Source organism: Prionailurus viverrinus, chromosome C2, assembly GCF_022837055.1.
Source record: "Prionailurus viverrinus isolate Anna chromosome C2, UM_Priviv_1.0, whole genome shotgun sequence".
NCBI lineage: Eukaryota > Metazoa > Chordata > Mammalia > Carnivora > Felidae > Prionailurus > Prionailurus viverrinus.
The window spans coordinates 37,421,571-37,444,571 of record NC_062569.1 but is presented as its reverse complement, the minus strand read 5'-3'; the positions used below and the strand labels follow the sequence as shown (position 1 = coordinate 37,444,571).

Genomic DNA, 23,001 nt, shown 5'->3' with positions numbered 1-23,001 from the left:
GAACTTAGAGAATCTCAAGGATTCACCAGCTGGTTTGGGGGGGGAGGTGTTGAAACTCTGACCTTGACTTTGATTTCCTATAATAGCTTAAGTAGGAAGTACAGACCATCTTTCCCTAGATGTATGGTTGCTATAGTAGATGGAGGAATCGGGTAAGGGAAGGGGAATTTAATTCCTAAGTTACAAATTCCTGGTCACTTAGAGAGGATTAGATTTATTCAACCTAATGGTAGACACAGGTTCAGATTAAGGTATGGCTGGAAGAATTGAAGGTTAGTGACAAAGTATTCTTCAGATGGAGTTTTAGTGCTTATAATATTGCTGTATGTTGTTAAAAAGATGGGTGCCTGACTGGCTTAGTGAGTGGAGCATGAGATTCTGGATCTCTGGGCTGGAAGTTTGAGCCCCACGTTGGGTGTAGAGATTCCTTAAAAATAAAATCTTAGGGCACCTAAGTGGCTCAGTTGGTTAAGCCAACTGATCATGACCTGAGGGTCATGATCTCCTGGTCCTGAGATAAAGCCCCACATCAGGCTGTGCCTGGGCCTATATCCTGCTTTAAATTCTCTCTCTCCCTCCCTGACACACTCTCTCTCTCTCTCTCTTAAGTAAGTAAGTAAGTAAGTAAATAAATAAATAAATAAATAAATAAATAAATAAATAAAATTAAAGTAAAATCTTTAAAAAAAAAAAAAAAGAAAGATGGGGCACCTGGGTGGCTCAGTTGGTTAAGCATCCGACTTCGGCTCAGGTCATGATCTCACAGTTTGTGAGTTCGAGCCCCGTGTCGGGCTCTGTGCTCACAGCTCAGAGCCTGGAACCTGCTTCCAATTCTGTGTCTCCCTCTTTTTCTCTACCCCATCCCCACTCATGCTCTGTCTCTCTCTGCCTTAAAAATAAAGAAAATTAAAAAAGAAAGAAAAAAAGAAAGGAAAGAAAACCAAAGGCCCCAAATGATGGCCCAATTAGTAAACCAAGACTTAATAATACATGGCCTAATAGTTTCAAACCCCAGAAATGTAACCCTTAGCCAGTCAACATGGGAATTTTCCATCAGCACTAGGAAATTTACTGATAGGCAAATTTCCCATAGTATGGCAATTTTGCCTAAAACAATGGATTTTTTTTTTTTTTTTTTTGCTAATAATTTCCTTTTTTACACTCCCTCTCTACCTTTAAAAATCTTCCTTTTTCTGGGGCACATGGGTGGCTCAGTTGGCTAAGTGTCCAACTATAGCTCAGGTCATGATCTTGTGGTTTTTTTAGTTTGAGCCCCCGCGTTGGGCTCTGTGCTGACAGCTTGGAGCCTGGAATCTGCTTCAGATTCTGTCTCCATCTTTCTCTACCCCTCCCCTGCTCACATTCTGTCTCTCTCTTTCTCAAAAGTAAATAAACACTAAAAAAAAAAAAAATCTTTCCTTTGCTGTAGCTTTTTGGAGCTCCCCCCACCCCCACCCCACCCCCTGCTTGCTAGATGGGATGCTGCCTGATTCATGAATTGACTAATAAAGCCAATTAGAACTTAAAATTTACTCGGTTAAAGTTTTTGTTATTAAACAGATTGGGTGGCAGGCAGCAACAAGATCCAAAGTGAATTTCCAGCAGCATTCAGGGACAAAGAGAAGCAGGCACGGTATCCCGCATACCCTTTGAATTCAGTGTCTTTCTCGCTATTTCTGAGGGCTGTGGGTAAGTTCCCTCTTGGTTCTGAGCTCTGCTCTTTGTGCATTCAAGCTCCCTCAGTCTAATTGGCTTTCCTTTACAGGGTGGGTTAGCTTGAGCTGCCAGAGGTTATGCCCAGGGCTGGCAGTTTTGCCTGGAGCCCAACTGAGCTGACAAAAGGGTCTGCCCAGAGCCAAATCCCTAGCCTTTCAGACCACAATTTCCCTGGAATTGCTGGAAAACCCCCGCAAGGTTCCCACCCAGCAAGAATTGGTGGTGGTGAGCATGGGGCCTTCTTTTGGCCAGGACACAGTAACATCTCTTGGTTGTTGCTGATACATTAAGGTGTGCATGTTTGTCTTGTTTTGTGTAGATAAAAGCTATTGCTGTCAGAGATCTCAAGATGCCAAAAAACTGCAAAAACTGGTCGGTGCAGGTTGAGCATTTAAAGGGTGTTAGAGCGCTCACCACCTCAAGAAAATAGAAGAAGTTGATCACAGAGTAGGTTAGATTGACACAAGTTCACCCACCAACCTCAAGAAAACTTCTATACAGTAAGGTACACTGTAAAATATGCATGATCCCCAACCCAACAGCCCCAACCTGAAGTCCCTTTTAAGGATTAGTTCAGCTCCGGAAACCCAAAGGCTTGCTAATGGGATCTTTAAATTCTAAATAGTCAAGCATGCCACCTTCTGGCACACCCGGCTTACTTTATGTCTAAGAACTATAGTCCTGGCAGTTGCAGGTGTCTTGCAAAAATGGCGCAATCTTCCTAAGCTTGTTTTGTGTCCTGAGGAACTTGGCTGGGTAACCATCAGGTTGGGGGTTCCAAAATAAGGCCAGACGGAAATATGAGTTACACCCCATTTGCAGCTACATATGGCTGGACAGAAATATGGGTTAACTCCATTTGCACCTAGAATCCTACCAAACTGCTGCCAGCCTTCGAGGGAATTACAAACTAGAAATACAATTGCTGTTATGGGAACATTCCAATTAGATAATATCATTTAAGAAATGTACTTGGCGTGCTCCTGGGTGGCTCAGTCGATTAAGTAAGTGTCCAGCTTCAGCTCAGGTCATGATCTCACAGTCCCTGAGTTCAAGCCCTGCGTCGGGCTCTGTGCTGATAGCTCAGAGCCTGGAGCCTGCTTCGGATTCTGTGTCTCCCTCTCTCTCTGCCCCTCCCCTACTCATGCTCTCTCTCTCCCTCCCTCTCTCTCTCTCTCTCTCTTTCTCAAAAATAAATAAACATTGAAAAGAAAAAAAAATGCACTTGGAAGCAAGGATTCCCAAATTAAACAGAATGAGATACCTGTTTTAATTGGCAAGCAGAAGCCTCCAAAAGGTTTCAAAATTCCCAAGTTGTTTCATTAAAAGATTCATTGCAAAAGGCTAATGAAAAATTAAAGATAGAAGAAGAACCCCAAACAAAAGACTGATGTAACTCCTACTGCTCCGCTCTTTCCTCCTTGGAATACTCATTCCACTCATCCTCAGTCTGAATTGTTTTTCCACTCTGAAAAGACTGCACAATGATAAACAAAACTCTACCACATTAATGGCCTTATAGATACCCCTGTATTTACCTTCAAAGGAGGACACCCAAATAGGCCTCTCTTAGAGTTGTTGAAACTGAGGGATTTTCTGATAACACTGCTACATTACTCCATGAAACAGTCAAGAGGAAACTCTGGTGGATATCAGAGCCTGCAGAGGGGTTCCTGGAAAAACTGGCAGGAGCCAGCAAAGGGTGAAAGTTCATTTTTAATTTTTTAAAAATGTTTTTATTTATTTTTGAGACAGAGAGAGACAGAGCATGAGCAGGGGAGGGGCAGAGAGAGAGGGAGACACAGAATCCAAAGCAGGCTCCAGGCTCTGAGCTGTGAGCACAGAGCCCGACGCAGGGCTCGAACTCAGGGACTGTGAGATCATGACCTGAGCTGAAGTCTGACACTTAACCAACTGAGCCACCCAGACACCCCTATGAAAGTTCTTTTTTAAAGTGTATTTATTTATTTTGTGAGAGAGAATGTACAAGCGTGAGCGTAGCACATGGGGAGGGGCAGAGAGAGAGGGAGGGAGAGTCCCAAGCAGGTTCTACACTGTCAGCAGTGTTCTTTATTTTGACTGTCATTGAGAGTGACTTTAGATCTAGGGAAGGTAGTATCCTTTGCACCTCTTTGGGGACCCTTTTTACACCCATGGGGGTTTATTCAATACCACCAGAAATGTTGAAAATTCAAAGTATGTCCCTAGAAGAAAATGAAGCAAACCGAGAATAATATAGTTGGATAGGTGGATCAACCTATGTCATTTAAGTTACAACCCAATTTTTAGAGGAATTGAAAGCAACTGTCCTTATCTTACAATCTTTACAAAACTAAAAATGTAGCTCTAGAGGCAATCCAAAGTTTACCTATTTCTTCACCAGTCCCAAAATTGCCCCAATTTTAAAAAATGTTTTATTTTTATTTTTGAGAGAGAGCGCGCGCGCAAGTGGGGGAGGGGGGGAGAGAGAGGGAGACACTGACTCCGAAGCCAGCTCCAGGCCCTGAGCTGTCAGCACAGAGCCCAACGTGGGGCTTAAACTCACAAACTGTGAGATCATGACCTGAGCTGAAGTCAGACACTCAACCGACTTAACCACCCAGGCGCCCCCAAAATTTAGGTAAACTTTTAAATAGTTTCCTAAATCTTTTTGGTAACCCAACATCTTAAGGTTTTGCTGAGTTAGGTTAAGTAATGAGTTAAGTTAAATTCATTTAATATCTAGATCATTCGTAAATAACATGAAATACTAAAACATTAATTATTGAACATAGATTTATCTACTTGTGGCTTCTTATTACAGAAAAACTAAAATACAATTGGATGTTTTAATGATGTGGAAATGCTGGGGTTCAAAGCCAAGTCCAAGAAAGAATTCTTGAGATGTCTTCAGTGCAAAAAGGTGGTTTTATTAAAGCATGGGGACAGGACCTATAGGAAAGAGCTGTACTGGTGTAGTGGCGGGTGACTGATTATATACATTCTTAGGAGGGGTTTAGGGATAGCATGAGTCTCTAAGGAACTTTGGAAACAAGGTTTCCAGGACCTTTAAGGGCTAGCTGTTGTTAGGAAAAGGTCATTTAAAAGTACTGTCTAGTAAAACCTTAGTCATGAGACCCTTTAGATGTGTATCAGTGAGCCATATGCTTGGAGGATGATTGCTAACCTATATCCTGGGGCGTAGAGATAAAGGAGGTTTCTAAAAGAATTTTGTTAAAGGAGACTTACAGGATCCTGGAGGTCAGGATAATGTTAAGCTAAAATTGCCTTTTGCCCTTAGCAAAGTGTTATCATTGAGGCCGCTGAGTACCTAGGGGAAGGTTACTTCCTGTCTCAAGGACTTGTCGATGGGCTCGAAGTTGTAAGGAAATTATTTTTTTTTCTTTTGTCTTTGTTCCCCACATCATTAGTGCTACATTGGAAAATTTAAAAGGCATATGCTTCTAAAAATTATAAAATGTATTTATAAATTTGCCAATCTAAAGAATGCTGGTATAACAGACAGTTCCCAATTGTTTAACACTACTAGAAATAATAAGGGAAACATCTCCATATGCAAGGGAAGTAAAATATATGTTTTTGATTTAAAAAAAAAGGTGTAAGGAATTGAGATGTATTTTTTTATTTATTTTTTTTTTTTTAGGAAAAAATAGTTGTAGAAAGTTTGTGAAAAAGGAATCTCTGGAAAGGAATTGTATATGTGGTCAGGACTCACATTGGAATGAGTTGATTTTAATATCAAAACTAAGCTGGTACAAAGTTAGAGTTTGGTTTTCTGTTTTAAAAGGACAAAGTTTGCACTTAAAAAAATTTTTTTTAATATTTATTCATTTTTGAGAGACAGACTATGAGCAGGGGAGGGGAAGAGTGAGAGGGAGACACAGAATCTAAGCAGGCTCCAGGCTCCAAGCTGTCAGCACAGAGCCTGATGCTGGGCTTGAGCCCACGAACCGTGAGATCATGACCTGAGCCAAAGTCAGCTACTTAACTGACTAAGCCACCCAGGCGCCCCTGTTTGGACTTTGGATTGGCTTAAGTCTTTTTGGCCTGGAACATTCCAAAGAATTTGCTAAACTATTTAAGTTTATTTGATATGTTAAATGACATGGGAAGCATTGTCAAATATGAGAATCAAGGAAGGCCTCTCTGAGTGACTTCTGAGCAGAGATCCAAAAGAAGTGATGAGCAATCACATAGATACATATGGGAGGAGTGTATCAGGCAATGAGAATGGTGGATGCCAAAGAGGGAGTCAATGTTTTAGAAAGATCAGGGGATGGTAGGGGTCAGAACACCCAGAGTTTCATGACCATGAGGAATGTGTTAGAAGATGAAATTAAAGAAAGCTATGCGTAGCATAGTGGATAATGCAGGACTTTCTATTCTCTGGTAAGCATTGGAAATGCTATTCTAAATGATTGGGAAACCACTAGAGGCTTAAGTGACTCTGTGTGAGGGGGAGGGCATGAATGAATTTACATTTCAAAATGATCACTAGTTGCAGTGTAATAACGGGCAAGAAAAGATTCATTAAGAGGCTGTCGCACTGAAGATGGTAGAGAAGTAGGGGGACTGGGATTTTCCTTGTCCCTCAAACACAGTTGTATTGATCACTTGGAACATCCAGGAAATCTATCCACTGAGTGACAGAAGGATCCCTACAGGTAGAGGGAGACAGCTTGGCAAGTGTGAGGTACATGGAAGTGAACTGGGGGAGAGAAAAATGGTGGTGTTGCTGAGGGGAGGGAACCCTTTCTGTGGAGAGAGACAAGGGAGGGTAAGAGAGAGAGGTTGAAAGTTGACACAAGAGGGAAAACCTCTCTGGACCATGGACTGGGGAGTGAGAAATACTAAGGGTCCCAGATGTGTTTTGCAAACAATGTTTGGAGCTCAAATTCTGAGGTTTTGGAAGTGTACAACTTTCTCTGGACCAGAGCTGTGGCTCATGCTTCTGGAGAGGAGGGAGCTGGCCATGGAGTGCACAGGGTGGTATAGGGATCTCCAGGGTTCACTGGGAGAGAACATTCCCTTCCTGGAAAGCTTTTGGAAGAGGGTTTATTGCTTTCCCCAGAACAAAAGACCCTGTAGGTGCCAACCAAAATTTCATTAGCTGTACTCCAGAGGAAGGGAGAGGATCCACGTGGTCCTTTAAGACTTTGAGTTTCGAATCCCAGCTGCATGCCAAAGAAAAAATGTAGGAGAGTTGTGGAGCTGGAGTGGGGTGAGCTCATTGCCCTCACTATTCTGTGGGGGCTGCCTGAACAGCAGGGGGCGGGGTATGAGATCCCCCGCACAGCAAAGGAAATAATCTTTTGCACAGCAAAGGAAACAGTCAACAGAACTAAAAGGCATTGGATGGAATGGGAGAATATATTTACAAGTGACATATCAAATAAAGGTTAGTATCCAAAATCTATAAAGAATTTATCAAACTCAACACCCAAAAAAACAAACAATCCAGTGAAGAAATGGGCAGAAGACATGAATAGACACTTTTCCAAAGAAGACATCCAGATGGCTAACAGACACATGAAAAGATGCTCAACATTACTCATCATTAGGCAATTACAAATCAAAACCATACCTGTCAGAATGGCTAACATTAATAGCTCAGGCAACAACAGATGTTGGAGAGATGTGGAGAGAGAGGAACCCCTTTGCACTGCTAGTGGGAATGCAAACAAGTGCAGCCATGCTGGAGTATGGAGGTTCCTCAAAAAATTAAAAATAGAACTACCCTATGACCCAGCAATTGTACTTCTAGGTAGTTATCCAAAGGATTAAAAAAATGCTGATTTGAAGGGGCACATGCACCCCAATGTTTATAGCAGCACTATCAGCAATAGTCATAATATGGAAAGAGCCCAAATGTCCATGGACTGATGAATGAATAACAATGTGGTATGAATATACAATGGAATATTACTCAGCAATCAAAAAGACTGAAATCTTGCCATTTGCAACAATGTGGATAGACCTGGAGAGTGTTAACACTAAGCAAAATAGATCAGAGAAAGACAAATATATGATTTCACTCATATGTGGAATTTAAGAAAAGAAATGGATAAACATAGGTGAGGGGAGGGAAAAATAAGATAAAAACAGAGAGGCAAACCTTAAGAGACTTTTAAATACAGAGAACAAACTGAGGGTTGCTAGAGAGGTGTGGGGTGGGGGTGGGCTAAATGGGTGATGGGCATTGAGGAGGGCGCTTGCTGGGTAGAGCACTGGATGTTATATGTAAGTGATGAATCACTAAATTCTACTCCTGAAATCATTATTACACTGTATGTTAACTAACTTGAATTTAAGTAAATAAGTTTTTAAAAAAGAAGTAATACTAAGCCTTCTTTATGTTGTAAGATTTTGGCACATGTGCATAAAGTCCATTCTGCATCTGAAAAAAAAAAGTCCTCTCATTGCCAGATTTTTGCCATGCTAATGTCCTATAACATGGCAACAGCCTAGTGCTGAGTCAGAGAAATTAAGATGGGTAAACATTGCCAATTAAATGAGTAGTTGGGGCTATCGGAAAACCAAGATGGCTGCTTAGTTCTTCCCAGCTCCCTGGCAAACACTATTTTTCAATTTGTATATTCCTTCATGCACCATAGGGCATTTAAGATGACCCAAATTATGAATAGACATTGGGAGGGAGACTTCTATAATATTGCAAAAACAATTTACCAGGAATTTCTGATTTGTCATGTCCTCCTGGAAAAACTGATTTTGTTCCCAGAGCCTCAGACCTCCCCGCTCTGGCCCCTTTTAACACCTGCAACTGGACTTCATTCAACTGCCATTTACTATGGATTATCAATATATTCTTGTTATTGTTTGTATGTTTTATGGATGGGTTGAAGCCTTTCCCTCCTGCAAAGCTGTGATGCCCTCACAGTAGCAAAGAAACTGTTAGAAAACGTTTTCCCATTTGGGGCATACCTTCCACAATCTCCAGCAATCGAGGCACCCATTTCACAGGGCAAATCCTATGAGCCTTAACGAAAACCTCACAAAACTTACTGAAATTCTATCAGTATACAAGTGTCTGCTGATCCTTTGTTGTCTCATGCTATTAAGACCAACTACTGTAAACCTCTAATATCTTATGCTCAAGCCTATCATCAACAAGTTAAAGAAACCTTCTCAGATTCCAATTCAAATGATCCTGTTGGTCACAGTGTAGAGCCTGGAGATTTAAGTATTCGGGAAACATTATCAGAGGAAGGTAGCTCTCAGGCACCATTTGAAGAGGAATCTTACCAAGGGCTCCTGATCACTGATACTGCTGCAAAACCAGAAGGGATGGAGCCTTGAGTACATATCTCTCAGCTTGTGAAGGCTCCACCTGCAACCAGGCCCTGTACAGACACTGGAGACCTCCAAATCAAATTGATGAGGAAGAGAAATTGCTTACATCAAGGCATCCTGCTTCTGCCCAAGACTATGGATCAAGACTTTAAACTTTAAACATGAAACCCTTTCTCCTTCTCCTTTCTTTTACTGTAACATTGACCTGGAAAGAAGATGCCCTCATCTGTTTCTCCCCAGGCCATTGTTAAGGGGGTAAACCTTTGGAATTTAGAACAACCTTTTATTTCAGGCCATGAGAAAGTCTAACTGACCCCCTAACTTTTCACAAGCAAAATAAGACATTTCTTTGGACAACTCCCCAGAAGTTTCATTGTTGAGCTAGAAAGGATCTGCTGGGAGGCTTTTATGATTCAGGATTCATTCCTCTTGGTAGGTCCCTACGTCCCTTATTAGGGATAAGCGTAAATAAACCTATGATCAGGAACTTCTCAATTCTTGAAATTATTGCAAAATCTGCTGCTAAAGCAACTGCTGTCCAACAAAGATCCTTAGACTCTTTGGCCAAAGTTGTTCTTAAGAGTAGGACAGCCCCTGAATATCTTTTAGCTGAACAAGGAGGTACCTCTGCTGTGGCCAACACCACCTGCTATATCTGGATTAACCCTTCTGGGGAAATTGAAATTTAATTACATAAGATCACTGAGCAAGCTGCTTGGTTTAAAAGAATAACTTCTTCAGCAGGGTCTTTCTTTGATTTTAATTGTTTTGAGTCTTGGGGACTATGGCTCTGAAGTGCTCTCGAAAGACTGGGAATTATCCTACTTGTAGTTATCGTAATAATCCCCCTGGTACGTTGTATTCTCTCAAAAGCTTTAAATGCATGTTAACTGCTAACCACCAAGCAAATGATCTCCCTAAGACTGGAATGTCAGAAAAGGAATGAAAAGGACAATTGACTTAGAAATTGTGAACCTGAAGTTGTAACCTGTGAATGTCACAGAGATTAAGCAAAAAACCCATCATGACCTGTGAGTGACACACAAAGGACCAGTAACAACTGATCAGCTCTGGAGCCGATGGCAGAGAATGGCGCTAATGCTTTAAATTTTGATCACATCTCTCAGTTAAGCTGAGAGTCTGATCAAAGGGGAAGAAACTGTTAAAAAGAAAACCACAGGCGTCAAATGGTGGTCCCAAGCCAGTTAACCAAGACTTAACAACTAATCTATCTATAGTTTCAACCCCCCAGAAATATAACCCTTAACCAGTCAACATGGGAATTTCCTGGTCAGCACTAGGAAGTTTAACGATAGACTCCTCTGTTCCCCTTAGGAAGGTGACCTTGCCTAAAACAATGGATTCTTTGCCAATAGTTTCCTTTTTTCTCCGTTCTTTCTCTACTTCTAAAAACTATCCTTTTCTTTAGCCCTTTGGCGCTCACCTCTGGTAGATAGGGTGCTGCCCAATTCATGCATCAATTAATAAGGCCAATTAGATCTTTAAAATTTACCCCATTGAATTTTTGTTACTTAACAATGTATATGTATATTTAATTATTTTCACAAGATGTTATATTTTTTCTTCTAACAAAAATGTATGTTTGGGAATGTGTGGTTTCGACCTACATGTATTTAGATTAAGCATACACCTATCACTCATTAAAAGAGAAATTTGTGAGGTCAGTTATTTGACTAATGAATGAAACTGCTTTTAAGTTAAAAAATCTTCATTGTTTTTTCTGCACAATTTTTATTCTGACCTTTATTTCTAAGATTATTCCTGTGACACTTAAAAATCATAAAGTAGATTGCCCACTAAAAATTCCCGAGGCACATTCCCTAGAGAGACTTCTATCTTATTGTTGCTCTTTGTTCTTTCCAGGGATTTTTTTTTTTTTAAGAAAAGGAAAAAAGAAAACAAAATTTTGAAGTATGAGAATATAGTATAGGAGACAGTGGGATACAGTGAAATAGGCTACTGCTAAGGACCAGCCATCTTACATTTGAACATTTTTGGTAGGTCGCCGATCAGCAATCAGCCATGTTTGGAGAATGCTGCTTCCAGACTGGAGACGTGAAACTTACCATGGGAACGGGGACATTTTTGGATATTAATACTGGAAATAGCGTGCAACATACTGTTGGAGGTAGTTAGAATTTATCTTTTTTATTGACAAATATCACTTGTTTTCATATTTAACTTTTCTGATACTGTTTTCCCAGTTTCTATTAAGGACACTCTGTAATATATTTTTTGTTATTATTCTTAGTTAATTTCTATTTCCCTTCTTTCCTTAAAAGCATAAAAAATGAGAAAGATGTTATAGAAAAACTCAGGATTAGGGTATTTTGGTCAGTTTTCCAAATATTTGCCTAATTTGTTATATGTGTTTAAAACATCTTTCTAGGCCTCTAAATTTTCTTTTTATGTGTTAGCAATTCTTTTTGTGAAAAAAAAAAAAATTTTTTTTGTGGTAATTCTCAACTAATGTTCAATGCATATGTAATGGCAATTGCCAAGAAATTGATCTCCCTGATGGAAGACATCCTAGGATGTATAAACCAAGAAATTTAGATTGTGGAAGAACACCCTAAGAGGCCTGTGGGCTCTTAATCTGGGCTATGGTCTCCTACTGTGGTTACTAAGAGGTAGATTTTAAAATGTTTTTCTTAGGGTGCCTGGGTGGCTCAGCTGGTTAAGCTTCCAGCTTTGGCCCAGGTCATGATCTCACGGTCTGTGAGTTAAACCCTCAGCTCAGAGCCTGGAGCCTGCTTCAGATTCTGTGACTCCCTCTCTCTCTGCCCCTACCCCACTCGTGCTCGCGCTTTCTCTCTCCTCTCTCTCTCTCTCTCTCTCTCTCTCTCTCAAAAGTAAACATTAAAAAAATAAAGAAGCTTGGTTTCTCTTAAAAAATATATATATATTAATATATATATATTAATATATATATATTAATATATATATTTTTTTTTTCTTACCTTCCATCCCCCCTCAAGCTCTTCCTTTTCCCCTAACTAGGGAAATGGAAGCTAGAAAATCTGATCATTGACTGCAACAGGTTGTTTCTACTTAGGAACCTCCACAAATAAATGAGATAGTGTAGTTGGTTCTATTCCTCTGTTTCTAGAGACATAGACATACCTATGGATAATAAAAGCTAATGTTTAGTGTTCATTTTACATATCAGGCACTGCACTAAGTTCTTTTTATGCATTAACTCAGTTTATTCTCACAGTAGCTCTCTGAGGTAGACCATTTTACAATTGAGGAAACTAAGGCTAAGAGGTTAGAAATTTGTGAGACCACTGACTTCAGAGCCACTTTGCTATTTTTTTTATTTTTTTAAATGTTTATTTATTTTTGAGACAGGGAGAGACAGAGCATGAACGGGGGAGGGTCAGAGAGAGAGGGAGACACAGAATCTGAAACAGGCCTCAGGGTCTGAGCTGTCAGCACAGAGCCCAATGCAGGGCTCGAACTCACGGACCGCGAGATCATGACCTGAGCCGAAGTCGGATGCTTAACCAACTGAGCCACCCAGGCACCCTGCCACTTTGCTATTTTTTAAGAAAATCAAATTGTTCTACTGTAGTCATCTCTGGATGAATTATCTATTTATATTTGACTTATACTGTTTCTTTGTTTCTAAGGCTTTTATCCACTAATTGGGTGGAAGATTGGGCAAGAAGTTGTATGCTTAGCTGAAAGCAATGCAGGAGACACTGGTACAGTCATAAAATGGGCTCAACAATTAGGTAAGTCATCTTATAAACAGATTTCATAGGCCACACTTAAAGAATTCAAGAATGCCATAGGACTACAGATCAGTAGGGAATGAATGGGTTGTTCAAATGAGACATAAAAGGAACTAGAAAATATAGGGCATTATTTTATTATACTGGGATGGTAAAAGGCTAGGCATTAAGGCCAGATACCATAAAGAAAAAGAATAATAAATTTATATAAATTATTAGAATGTGTAAGGAGAAGGATGCCATAAGCAAAGTTAAAAAACAACTTGGTAAGAACAATTTGTAGCATACGTCAGAAAAATTAATAAAGATGACGAAAAAAAGTGGGGGTACCTGGCTGGCTCAGTCAGTTAAGTGTCTGGCTCCTAATTAGGGCCCAAGTCATGATCTCGTGGTCATGAGATGGAGCTCTGTGTCAGGCAGTGCAGACCCTGCTTTGGATTCTCTCTCTCTGCCCCTCCCCAAGCTTGCACGCTCTGTCTCTCTCTCTCTGTCTCTCTCTCTCTCTCAAAGTAAATAAATAAATTCAAAAAAAAAAGACAAAAATGGACAAAGGACAGAAGTACAGATATCACAAATCAAAGAACTATTAAAAAATGCTATTCAGAGTCACATGGCTGCTCTGTCAGAAGAGCTTGTGACTGTTGATCTCAGGGTCTTGAGTTCAAGCCCCACACAGGGTGTAGAGATTACTAAAAAACAAAACAAAACAAAACAAAACAAAATGCAATTCAATTCAATAGTCAAAGAAATACACATCTAAAAACTGATGTCACCTGTAATTGGCAGAGATTAAGTAGTTTGATGATGGTCAGTATTGGTGGGAATATAGAGAAAAAACTCTTCTTGTTTTCCTTTGTGATGAATGTTTTTTTAATGTTTATTTATTTATTTATTTTTTTTTTTGAGAGAGAGTGCAAGCTGGGAAGGGGCAGAAAGACAGATGGAGACAGAGAATCTGAAGCAGGCTCCAGGCCCTGAGCTGTCAGCACAGAGCCTGATGCAGGGCTCGAACCCATGAACCACAAGATCATGACCTGAGCCAAAGTTGGAGGCCCAACCAACTGAGCCACCCAGGCACCCCTCCTTTGTGATGAATATTAACTGGTATGGCCTTTCTGGAGGACAAGCAGGCAATATGTGTCAGTTTATAGAGTGCAGACCCTTTGGCCTCATTCTATTCTTTGTTTCCTAAGAAAACAATGGGACAGATATGCAAAGACGTGTACATGCATAGGTGTTTAGTGCAACAGTTGGAAATAAGTTCCTGTCTAATAATAAAGCATTACAGTATATCCATACAGTGGGACATTGTACAGTCACACGTAATGGTGTAGTTGTATATCTTATTGATGCAGAACGCTGTCTATGGCACATTAAGGAGGGGATGAAGCAGTTGCAGAACAGTCTATGTAAATATTTTTTGCTTTTATTTTACAGTTTTATTGAGATATAATCCACAAACCAAATAATTCACCTATTTGAGGTGTAAAATTCAGTGTTCTTTAGTATGTCTCAGGACAGTGCAACCATCACCACCATCTAATTTTAGAACATTTTTATTCCCCCTAAAAGAAACCTCCATATGCACTGGCATTGACTTCCTATTCTATCCACCTCCCCTCAGCTACCATGGATCTACTTTCTGTCTCTATGGATTTGCCTATTCTGGACATTTCATGTGGATAGAATCAAACAATATATGACATCTTGTAACTGCCATCTTTTACTCATCATAACATTGCAAGGTTCACCCATGTCATGGCATATATCAGTACTTATTTCTTTTTATTGCTGAATATTCCATTATATGGAAGTACCAGAATTTATTTATTCATTCATCCGATGATGGACATTTAGGTTGTTTCCACTTTTTAGCTGTTGTGATTGATGAACAGCCTGTGTATTACATAGCCATGTTTCTCTGCTGTGCCCCAGTAACACAGGTCAGGGGACATTTTTTCCCTAGCAGTATCACTTTTAATTGCTACACGTCATATCTGCTTGCTCCGGGCGATCCCCTAAGACTTCCCCATGCTCATTTAAAATACCGAGGACTGTTATTTACTAGAAATAAGGAAACCGATTCCTCTCTGGTTATCTTCCCAAGAGAGATAACATATCCTTCATTAGAGAGAATGAGATAAGCATTTTCTCACATGTGAACTAATTTTAGGGAGTGAACAGATACATGTTACTGGTGATGAATAGGATCTTAGTTCATGGTCCTGCCTCTCTCTCCTCCTGGGGAAGAGAAGTGTGGCTTCCTGCTGAAGCTGAAGTGAAACCCAGCAAGAATGAAGCCTTGAGTTCTCAAGTAGACAACGCAGGCCCAGGGTCTGTAGAGGGCACTACCTGAGTGTTATTGGTGAAAATACTAGACACTGCTAAAGACACTCTAGATGTTTTCTATGGATCCAGCCTGCTGAGCCAGGAGAAAATCCCCTTATCATGTGGAGAAGAAAGGTGGCCTGTCGAATCCCTGGGTGAGCCTGCCAAATGACATCAGTACTATTTGGTCTGCACTGCCCCTCTTCCAATCTGAGTGGGGAGGCCTAATCTTTCTCATATCTCCAGAAACCAGAGAGCCAAGGTTCACTCCCCTACCTCTGATTGCCTGATAACCCCATAAGCCTGACCTGAAAGAGAGCACAGTGTAGGAGCATACAGCGCCCTGAATGGGAGTGACCAAGCTCAACAGGTAGCTCCTATGCAGGCAGAGAGGATGGGAGAAACAGAAGATTAAAATAACACCAACAAAAGTCAAACTTAAAGGGATGAAAGAAAATATTACAAAGAAATTTCCGGAAAACATAAAGAGTTTTGAGGAACAAAACCAAGATATGTAAAATGTAAAAAGAAATACTAATAAAACAAAAAATAGTGCTGAAAATCCAAATAGGAATCAGGGAAACTTTAAAAACAAAGAAGAGGAAACAAATAGAAGATAAAACTAAGAGGTAAGAGATATAGAGGAAAGATAAGAGAAAAAAATATGTGAATACTAGTCTTTTGTGGCATATGAAAATGTAATTATGGAAATGGAGTTACAAAAATGTAAAAATTGAAGCGACAAATTGGAAATAAATTTCCATGAGCAGAAGAAAGACCTTACTACACAGACTGAAATAGCTTACCAAGTTGAAAAAAAAAAAAGATAAACTAAGACAGTCCTATGTGTATGAATTATCTGATTCCCAAGAATAAAGAAAAGCTTCAAGATAGGAAGAGCCGTTTATAGACTGGAATGGAAGTAGTTGTAAAATTTAGAAAGTGGAACATGTACATATTAGGAAAAAGATCAAGGAGTCAATAATCTGGTGCCAGGCTAAGATAGTATTCATATTAAGTACTAAAGGGACATTTTCTGGCCATGCAGCATATACTTTCTGAGGAAATTACCCAAGGAGGTACTCTAGCCAAAAGAAAATAGAGCAAAGATCTCAACATGGGCAAAGCAAAGTATATAATAAATAAGGTGTGTTTCAAAAAATAAAATTTTTTATTCCCCAGTAGCAGGCCAGATTTTGTTCTTTATTATTTGAATTGGTCTTATACCAAACTGATAAAAGACATCTTACTATAATATAAAATCTTTATTTTTGTATATCAGGAACATAATGGACAAAAATCTCCTTAAGAGATTGAAATTAACACTAAAAAGAGCCTCTAATTAAACTAGGCTTAAATATTTTATGTGTAATATATGGTTGTTCTATAGAAACTTTTCTGTTAAAAGTTTCAAAATGTATTCTGTTTTTGTTTGTTTATTTGTTTTTCCCTTCTTCCCATAAATGAGTTTAATTCCATGGTGTATAACTTCTGGGGTAAAGTGCTGCTCAAGAATAGACCACAAAGTGTGCATTTTTTCTGTTCTTCATTTTTTCTTTCTGTTCATTTATCTTTTCATTTCAAGTTCAAGGAAATCTCTTTCTAAACACATATGCGTGGGTGTGCACACACATGCACACACACACACACACACACACACACAAATCCTTTTCTCAGTTCCATACGTTGAAAAGCAATAGAGTGGAACATCTCATCCTATTATGTAATATGGTTTGAAATGAATAGCAAAAACAATATATAAATGGTACTTAGCCACGTGGAAATATGAAATGTCTTTTCTTGAGTAGCTTAGGGCCAAGGAAAACATTTGAAACATAATTTGATAGTGTCCAAAAAATATAGAAAATGACTATAACTGTAAGAACAGTACTTAGAGGAAAATGATGAATCCTTATTAATAAGAAAAAGGAGAGAAGCATAGTAAACTTCCCAGCCAAATAGTATAAGGATATACAAATTATAAAACTGATAAATGGTAAATAGTAAAATTGATAAACTAAATCTCTTTTTAAAATATCCAAGAATTGGTACCTTATATATGTTTCACTGGGAATATATACAGTGAGGCATATAGTGAGAAAGAGATAAAAATGAGAACTGTTTTAACTGTTCATTTTGAAATAATTTCAAACTTAAAGTTGTAAAAATAGCAGAAAAACTTTTGTATACGCTTTGCCCCATATATGCTTTTTTTAAATTTGATTTTTTAAAGTAATCTCTACACCCAACACGAGGCTTGAATGAATGTACAACCCTGAGATTAAGAGTTACACTTTGCACCAACCAGGGACCCCCCCAGATTTGCTGGTTTTTAATGTTTTACTGTGATTGCTTTATTGGTCTACCTACCATCCATCCATCTGTCCCATATGCTGTGGGATAGATAAATATCTTTTTTTAAAAAAAAATTTAATGTTTATTTTTGAGAGAGAGAGACAGAGACTGGAGGGGTGGAGGCAGAGAGAGAAGGAGACACAGAGTCTGGAGGAGGCTCCAGTCTCTGAGCTGTCAGCACAGAGCCTGATGCGGGGCTTGAACTCACAGACCGCAAGATCATGATCTGAGCCAAAGTCAGATACTCAACCAACTGAGCCACCCAGGTGCCCCTAGATAAATATCTTTATAATTTCCTAAGCTCTTTAAGAATCTACTGCATGCATCATGCTCCTTTCCCTGTAGTACTTCATGGTGCATTTCCTAAGAACAAGAATATTCTCTTACTTATCTAAAGTATGGTTATAAACTTGAGAAAAGTTAACATTGGCTATACTGTAATACTTAAAAAAATTTTTTTAATTTAATTTTTTTTTATTTTAGAGAGAGAGGGAACAAGCAGGGGAGAGGGGCAGAGGGAGAGAGAGAGAGAGAGAGACAGAGAGAGAGAGAGAGAGAGAGAGAGAGAGAGAGAGAGAATCTTATGCAGGCTTCATGCTGAGCCGGGTTGGATCCCACGACTGTAGGATCATGACCTGAGCCAAAATCAAGAGTCAGATGCTCAACCAACTGAGCCACCCAGGCACCCCTTATGAAATTTATAATCCCTATTCCAATTTTGTCAAATGTCCCAATAATGTCTTTCATGGCATTTTTTTCCCATTACAAGATCGAATCCAAAATTGCTTAATGGTATAATTTCCTTTAATCTGGAACTGTTTCCTCAGCTTTGTTTTTCATGCCATTGTCATTTTTTAAAAATATAGGCCAGTTATTTTCTAGAATATCCTTTAATTTGGGTTCTTGTGACTAGATCCATCTTATGTAGTTTTGGCTGATATCATACATAAATGATAACTGTATCCTTCTTATAATATATACCTGGAGATGCAGGGTGTCCTTTAGTCTTCTTTTGGTTCTATTAAATTTTATGTGGGGCACCTGGGTGGCTCACTCGGTTAAGTGTCTGCCTCTTGATTTTGGCTGAGGTCATGATCTTGTGGTTTATGAGTTCGAGCCCTGCGTTAGGCTCTGTGCTATCAGCACAGATTCTGTGCTCTACCTTGCTCTCTGCCCCTCCCCCATTCATTCATTTTCTCTCTCTCTCTCTCTCTCTCTCTCAATAAATAAATAAACTTAAAAAAATTTTTTCACATGCATAAGATGTTTCCCAATTTCTCCATTGTATAATTACTGTTTTTACTTTTGTAATAAATAATATGTGGGGAGATACTTTGAAACTAGCTAGATACCCCATTTCTCATCAAATTTCCCCCATCCTCTAAATTTAGCATTCATTGATAATTCTTGCCTGGATCAGTTTTTATTCCAATGGTTGCAAAATGGTGTTTACTAACTCTATTATCCCTTCCGTGTTTAGTAGTTAGCATTCTATTGTGCAGTGAAGAGCTTCCACTTCACCCCTTTTATTTACTTATTATCACTATAAACTCATGGTTTCTTATTCAACAGGTTACAAATCTTATAGTTCTTTTTATTTTCATGTTCAGTTTGTCCTGGATTTAACCAGTGAAAATCTTCTCAAATTATCCTCCATGTCTTTAAATGTCCATATCTTTTTTTTTTTTTTAACACTTTATTAGTTTCTGGCACAAGATGTTTTAAGCTCATCTTAGGTTTTTCCTACTTCCTAAGTGGAATTAGCCACTTTCCCAATAAGCCCTAATTCCTATGAGTGGAAAATGGTATTGAAAAATAATGATTGGCAGTGTGCCTGGCTGGCTCAGTTGGTAGAATGAGTGACTCTTGATTTCAGGGTCATGAATTCAAGCCCCACATTGGGCATGGAGCCAACTTAGAAAAATAATAGTAAAATTTAAAAATAAATAAATAAAGGGGCGCCTGAGTGGCTCAGTCAGTTAAGTAATTCTTTTTTTTTTCTATTGTTTATAATTTTATTATTGTTTTTCAACTTAAATCCAAGTTAGTTAACATATAATGTAATAATGATTTCAGGAATAGAATTTAGTGATCCATCACTTACATATAACTCCAGTATTCATCCCAACAAGTCCCCTCCTTAATGCCCATCACCCATTTAGCCCATCCCCCCACCCAGCTCCAGCAACCCTCAGTTTGTTCTGTGCATTTAAGAGTCTCTTATGGTTTGCCTGCCTCTCTCTTTTTATCTTATTTTTCCTTTCCTTCCCCTATGTTCATCTGTTTCGTATCTTAAATTCCACATATGAGTGAAATCATGATGTTTTGTCTTTCTCTTACTGACTTCACTTAGCATAATATACTCTAGTTCCATCCACATTGTTACAAATGGTAAGATTTCTTTTTTTGATTGCCAAGTAATATTCCATTATATATATATACCACATTTTCTTTGTGCATTCATCAGTCAGTAGACATTTGGGCTCTATCTATACTTTGGCTATTGTTGATAGTGCTGCTATAAACATTGGGGTGCATGTGCCCCTTCTTTTTCAGGATTCTTTTGGCTATTCGGGGCCTTTTCTGGTTCCATACAAATTTTAGGATTGTGTGTTCTAGCTGTGTGAAGAATGCTGGTGTTATTTTGATAGGGATTGCATTGAATATGTAGATTGCTTTGGGTAGTATCGACAAGTGTCTGATTCTTGATCTCAGGGTTGTGAGTTCAAGCCCTGTGTTGGGCTCCATGCTGGGTGTCAAGCCTACTTGAATGAGTGAATGAATGAATGTAACAGCAGTGATTGGCAGCAGATTTCAACAGGGCTAGAAGTGTGTGTGTGTGTGTGTGTGTGTGTGTGTGTGTGTGTTTATTAACAATTTTGAAATATCACACCTCCAATTCTAGTCTAGCCCCTAAGGGTCTTTGCTTGTCTTTTTATGTTCTATATTTTTATCTCTTCTACATCGAGAATTCTGGCTCCCAACAACATTGATATGCATTCATTTACTCTCCCTTGAAATATACACAAAAGATCTTCAGAATTACTAGACTGTCCTACTACAACAAACAATATTTACTCAAGATCCTTTGCAAGTTTTTTTCCCTTTATTTTAAGGGTATATGAGTATATGGTCAAAGAACACTATTCAAAAGTTACTTCAATTAGTTCTTACTCTTCTTCCTTCGACAATTTTATTAATTTGAAATAGAGTTGAGTTTGTTTGTTTCTGTTACCAGTTTTAGTTCCCTCCCCCCTGCATCCTTTTTAAAAACATTATCAATATATATATTTTTAGATTTTTTACTGTTTGTTTATTTTGAGAGAGAGATTGAGCATGAGTGAGGTAGGGACTGAGAGATAGGAGGACACAAAGATCCAAAACAGGCTCCAGGCTCCGAGCTGTCAGCACAGAGCCCAACGCAGGGCTTGAATTCAGGAACCATGAGATCATAACTTGAGCCAAAGTTGGACGCTCAACCAACTGAGCCACCCAGGCGCCCCACATTATCAATATATTTTTGATATGGAATTTTAACTTGATTCCCAAAGTCAAACTCATGAAAAAAGATATGCTGACAGAAGTTGACTCCCTCACCTGTCCCTTCATCTGTCTCCCTACATCTTGTAATCATTACTTTTTGGTTTATCCTTTATATTTCTTTTTGCAAAAACATTTGGGATACATGCTTTGTATTTTCCCTAATTTCTTACATAAAAGGTAAACTATATATGCTCTCTTGTACTTTGCCATTTTTACTTAATAATATATTCTGAGAATTACTTCTCATCAGTTCACAGAGATCTTCTTTATTCTTTTCACAGCTGCACAGTATGTGTATGTACATAGTTTAGCCAGCCAATATCCTGTATTGGGTCACTTAAGTAATTTCCAATACTTTGCAAATACAAATAGGGTGCAATGAATAACCTTGTACATATGGATTTTCTTTTTGTTGGAGGCATGTTTTTACAATAAGTTCCCAGAACAGAGATTGCTAAGTCAAAGGATAAATACATTGTAATTTTGTTAGACATTGCCAAATTCCTCTTTGTAGGAACCGTGCCATTTTGCATTTCCACCAGAAATTTTTTTTTAAACTTTTTTTTACTGTTTGTTTATTTTTGAGAGAGAGAGTGCAGGGGAGGGGCAGAAAGAGAGGGAGACAGAGGATCAGAAGCAGGCTCTGTGCTGACAGCAAAGAGCCTAATGTGGGACTCCAACTTACAAACCTGAGCCTGAGATCATGACCTGAGCCAAAGTTGGACACTTAACCAACTGAGCCGCCCAGGTGCCGCTCAGCCAGAAATGTTTGATACTGTTTCCCCATAGCCTCTTTCCTCATTGAATCTTTTACATCAGTGAATGATCTGGTTGGATGAATTACAGAAGTTGGGAACTGAAATAGAAATCTTATGTATTGTGAAGCTTTTGACCTTTTGCACAGTATCCTCTAAATGGCTCTCATATAAATGGAATCATATAAATGGATATTGGAATCCACAATATTTTATAAATGGAATCCTATAACCAGTTGAGAAGCTTTCTTTTGGTTAACCTAATGCCTTTGAAATTCATCCATGTTTTTTATGTATCAATAGTTCATTTTATTTAATTAGTCAGCAATAATCTATGTTACGGATATACCACAGTTTGTTCATCCATTATCCTACTGGAGGACCTGTGGGCTGTTGTTTCCAGTTTTGGGTGATTATAAATAAAACTACTATAAGTATTCATCTACAGGTTTTTATGTGAACATCTGTTTAATTTTTTAAAAATCTTTCTAGGATAAATATCTAAGAATGGGATTGCTGGCTTGTATAAACATGATGTTATATGTGTTATATAAACATACACACAAATAAGTATGAGTTTATCTTTGTAAAGCACAAAAACAAAAACCTGCCAAACTGTTTTTGAGAGTGGCCATACCATCTTGCGTTCTCACCAGCAGCGTGTGTGTGTGTGTGTGTGTGTGTGTGTGTGTGTGTGTGTGTGTTGCTCCAGTGCTCGGTATTGTCATTTTTGTCAGTTTGTTTTTAATTTTTGCAATTCTAATAGGTGTGTAATGTTATCTGTCACTTACTGTCTGTTCCATAGAGACTCCTGAGTCCTGCACCTCAGACCAGAAAGGGGTACTTCTATGGAAGCACTTCATATGTGCACCCAGTGTATAGACCCAAGTGTTAGGTTTTAGGCTGTCCCTGATATCAGAGAAAGTGAAAACAGGAAACTCACCACTGGTGTGGCATTACTTCAAGTTCCCTGCCGGCCTTATTCTTTAGTCCTCAGATAGCTTTTCCATGCATTCCGTCAGGATTCTTAGTTGTATTCAGTGGGAGAGACGGAGTGAAATCTGCTTACTCCCGAAGATTTTACATTGTAAGCTCATTTGAGAAGAGTTTAAGTGGAAGATTACTTAGAGAAGTTCTTCAAGCAAGTATATTCATTGGAACAGCCAATGAAGAATGTAAATTAACTGTATTTCTTTTTTTTTCCTGTTTCTTTGCCTGTCGCCAAAAAACTTTTC

At 38.8% G+C, this 23,001-nt stretch overlaps 1 protein-coding gene across 5 annotated transcripts in view; it reads left to right on the top strand.

The window, feature by feature from the left end:
- GK5 (glycerol kinase 5) overlaps window positions 1-23,001 on the top strand; it is an 82,787-nt gene that overhangs the window by 38,868 nt on the left and 20,918 nt on the right. For all 5 annotated transcript variants that reach the window (XM_047875713.1, XM_047875715.1, XM_047875714.1 and 2 more), the window contains exons 10-11: window positions 11,050-11,176; window positions 12,681-12,785. In XM_047875713.1, coding sequence (XP_047731669.1) covers window positions 11,050-11,176; window positions 12,681-12,785 — 232 coding nt within the window. The remainder of the gene's footprint in view (window positions 1-11,049; window positions 11,177-12,680; window positions 12,786-23,001) is intronic.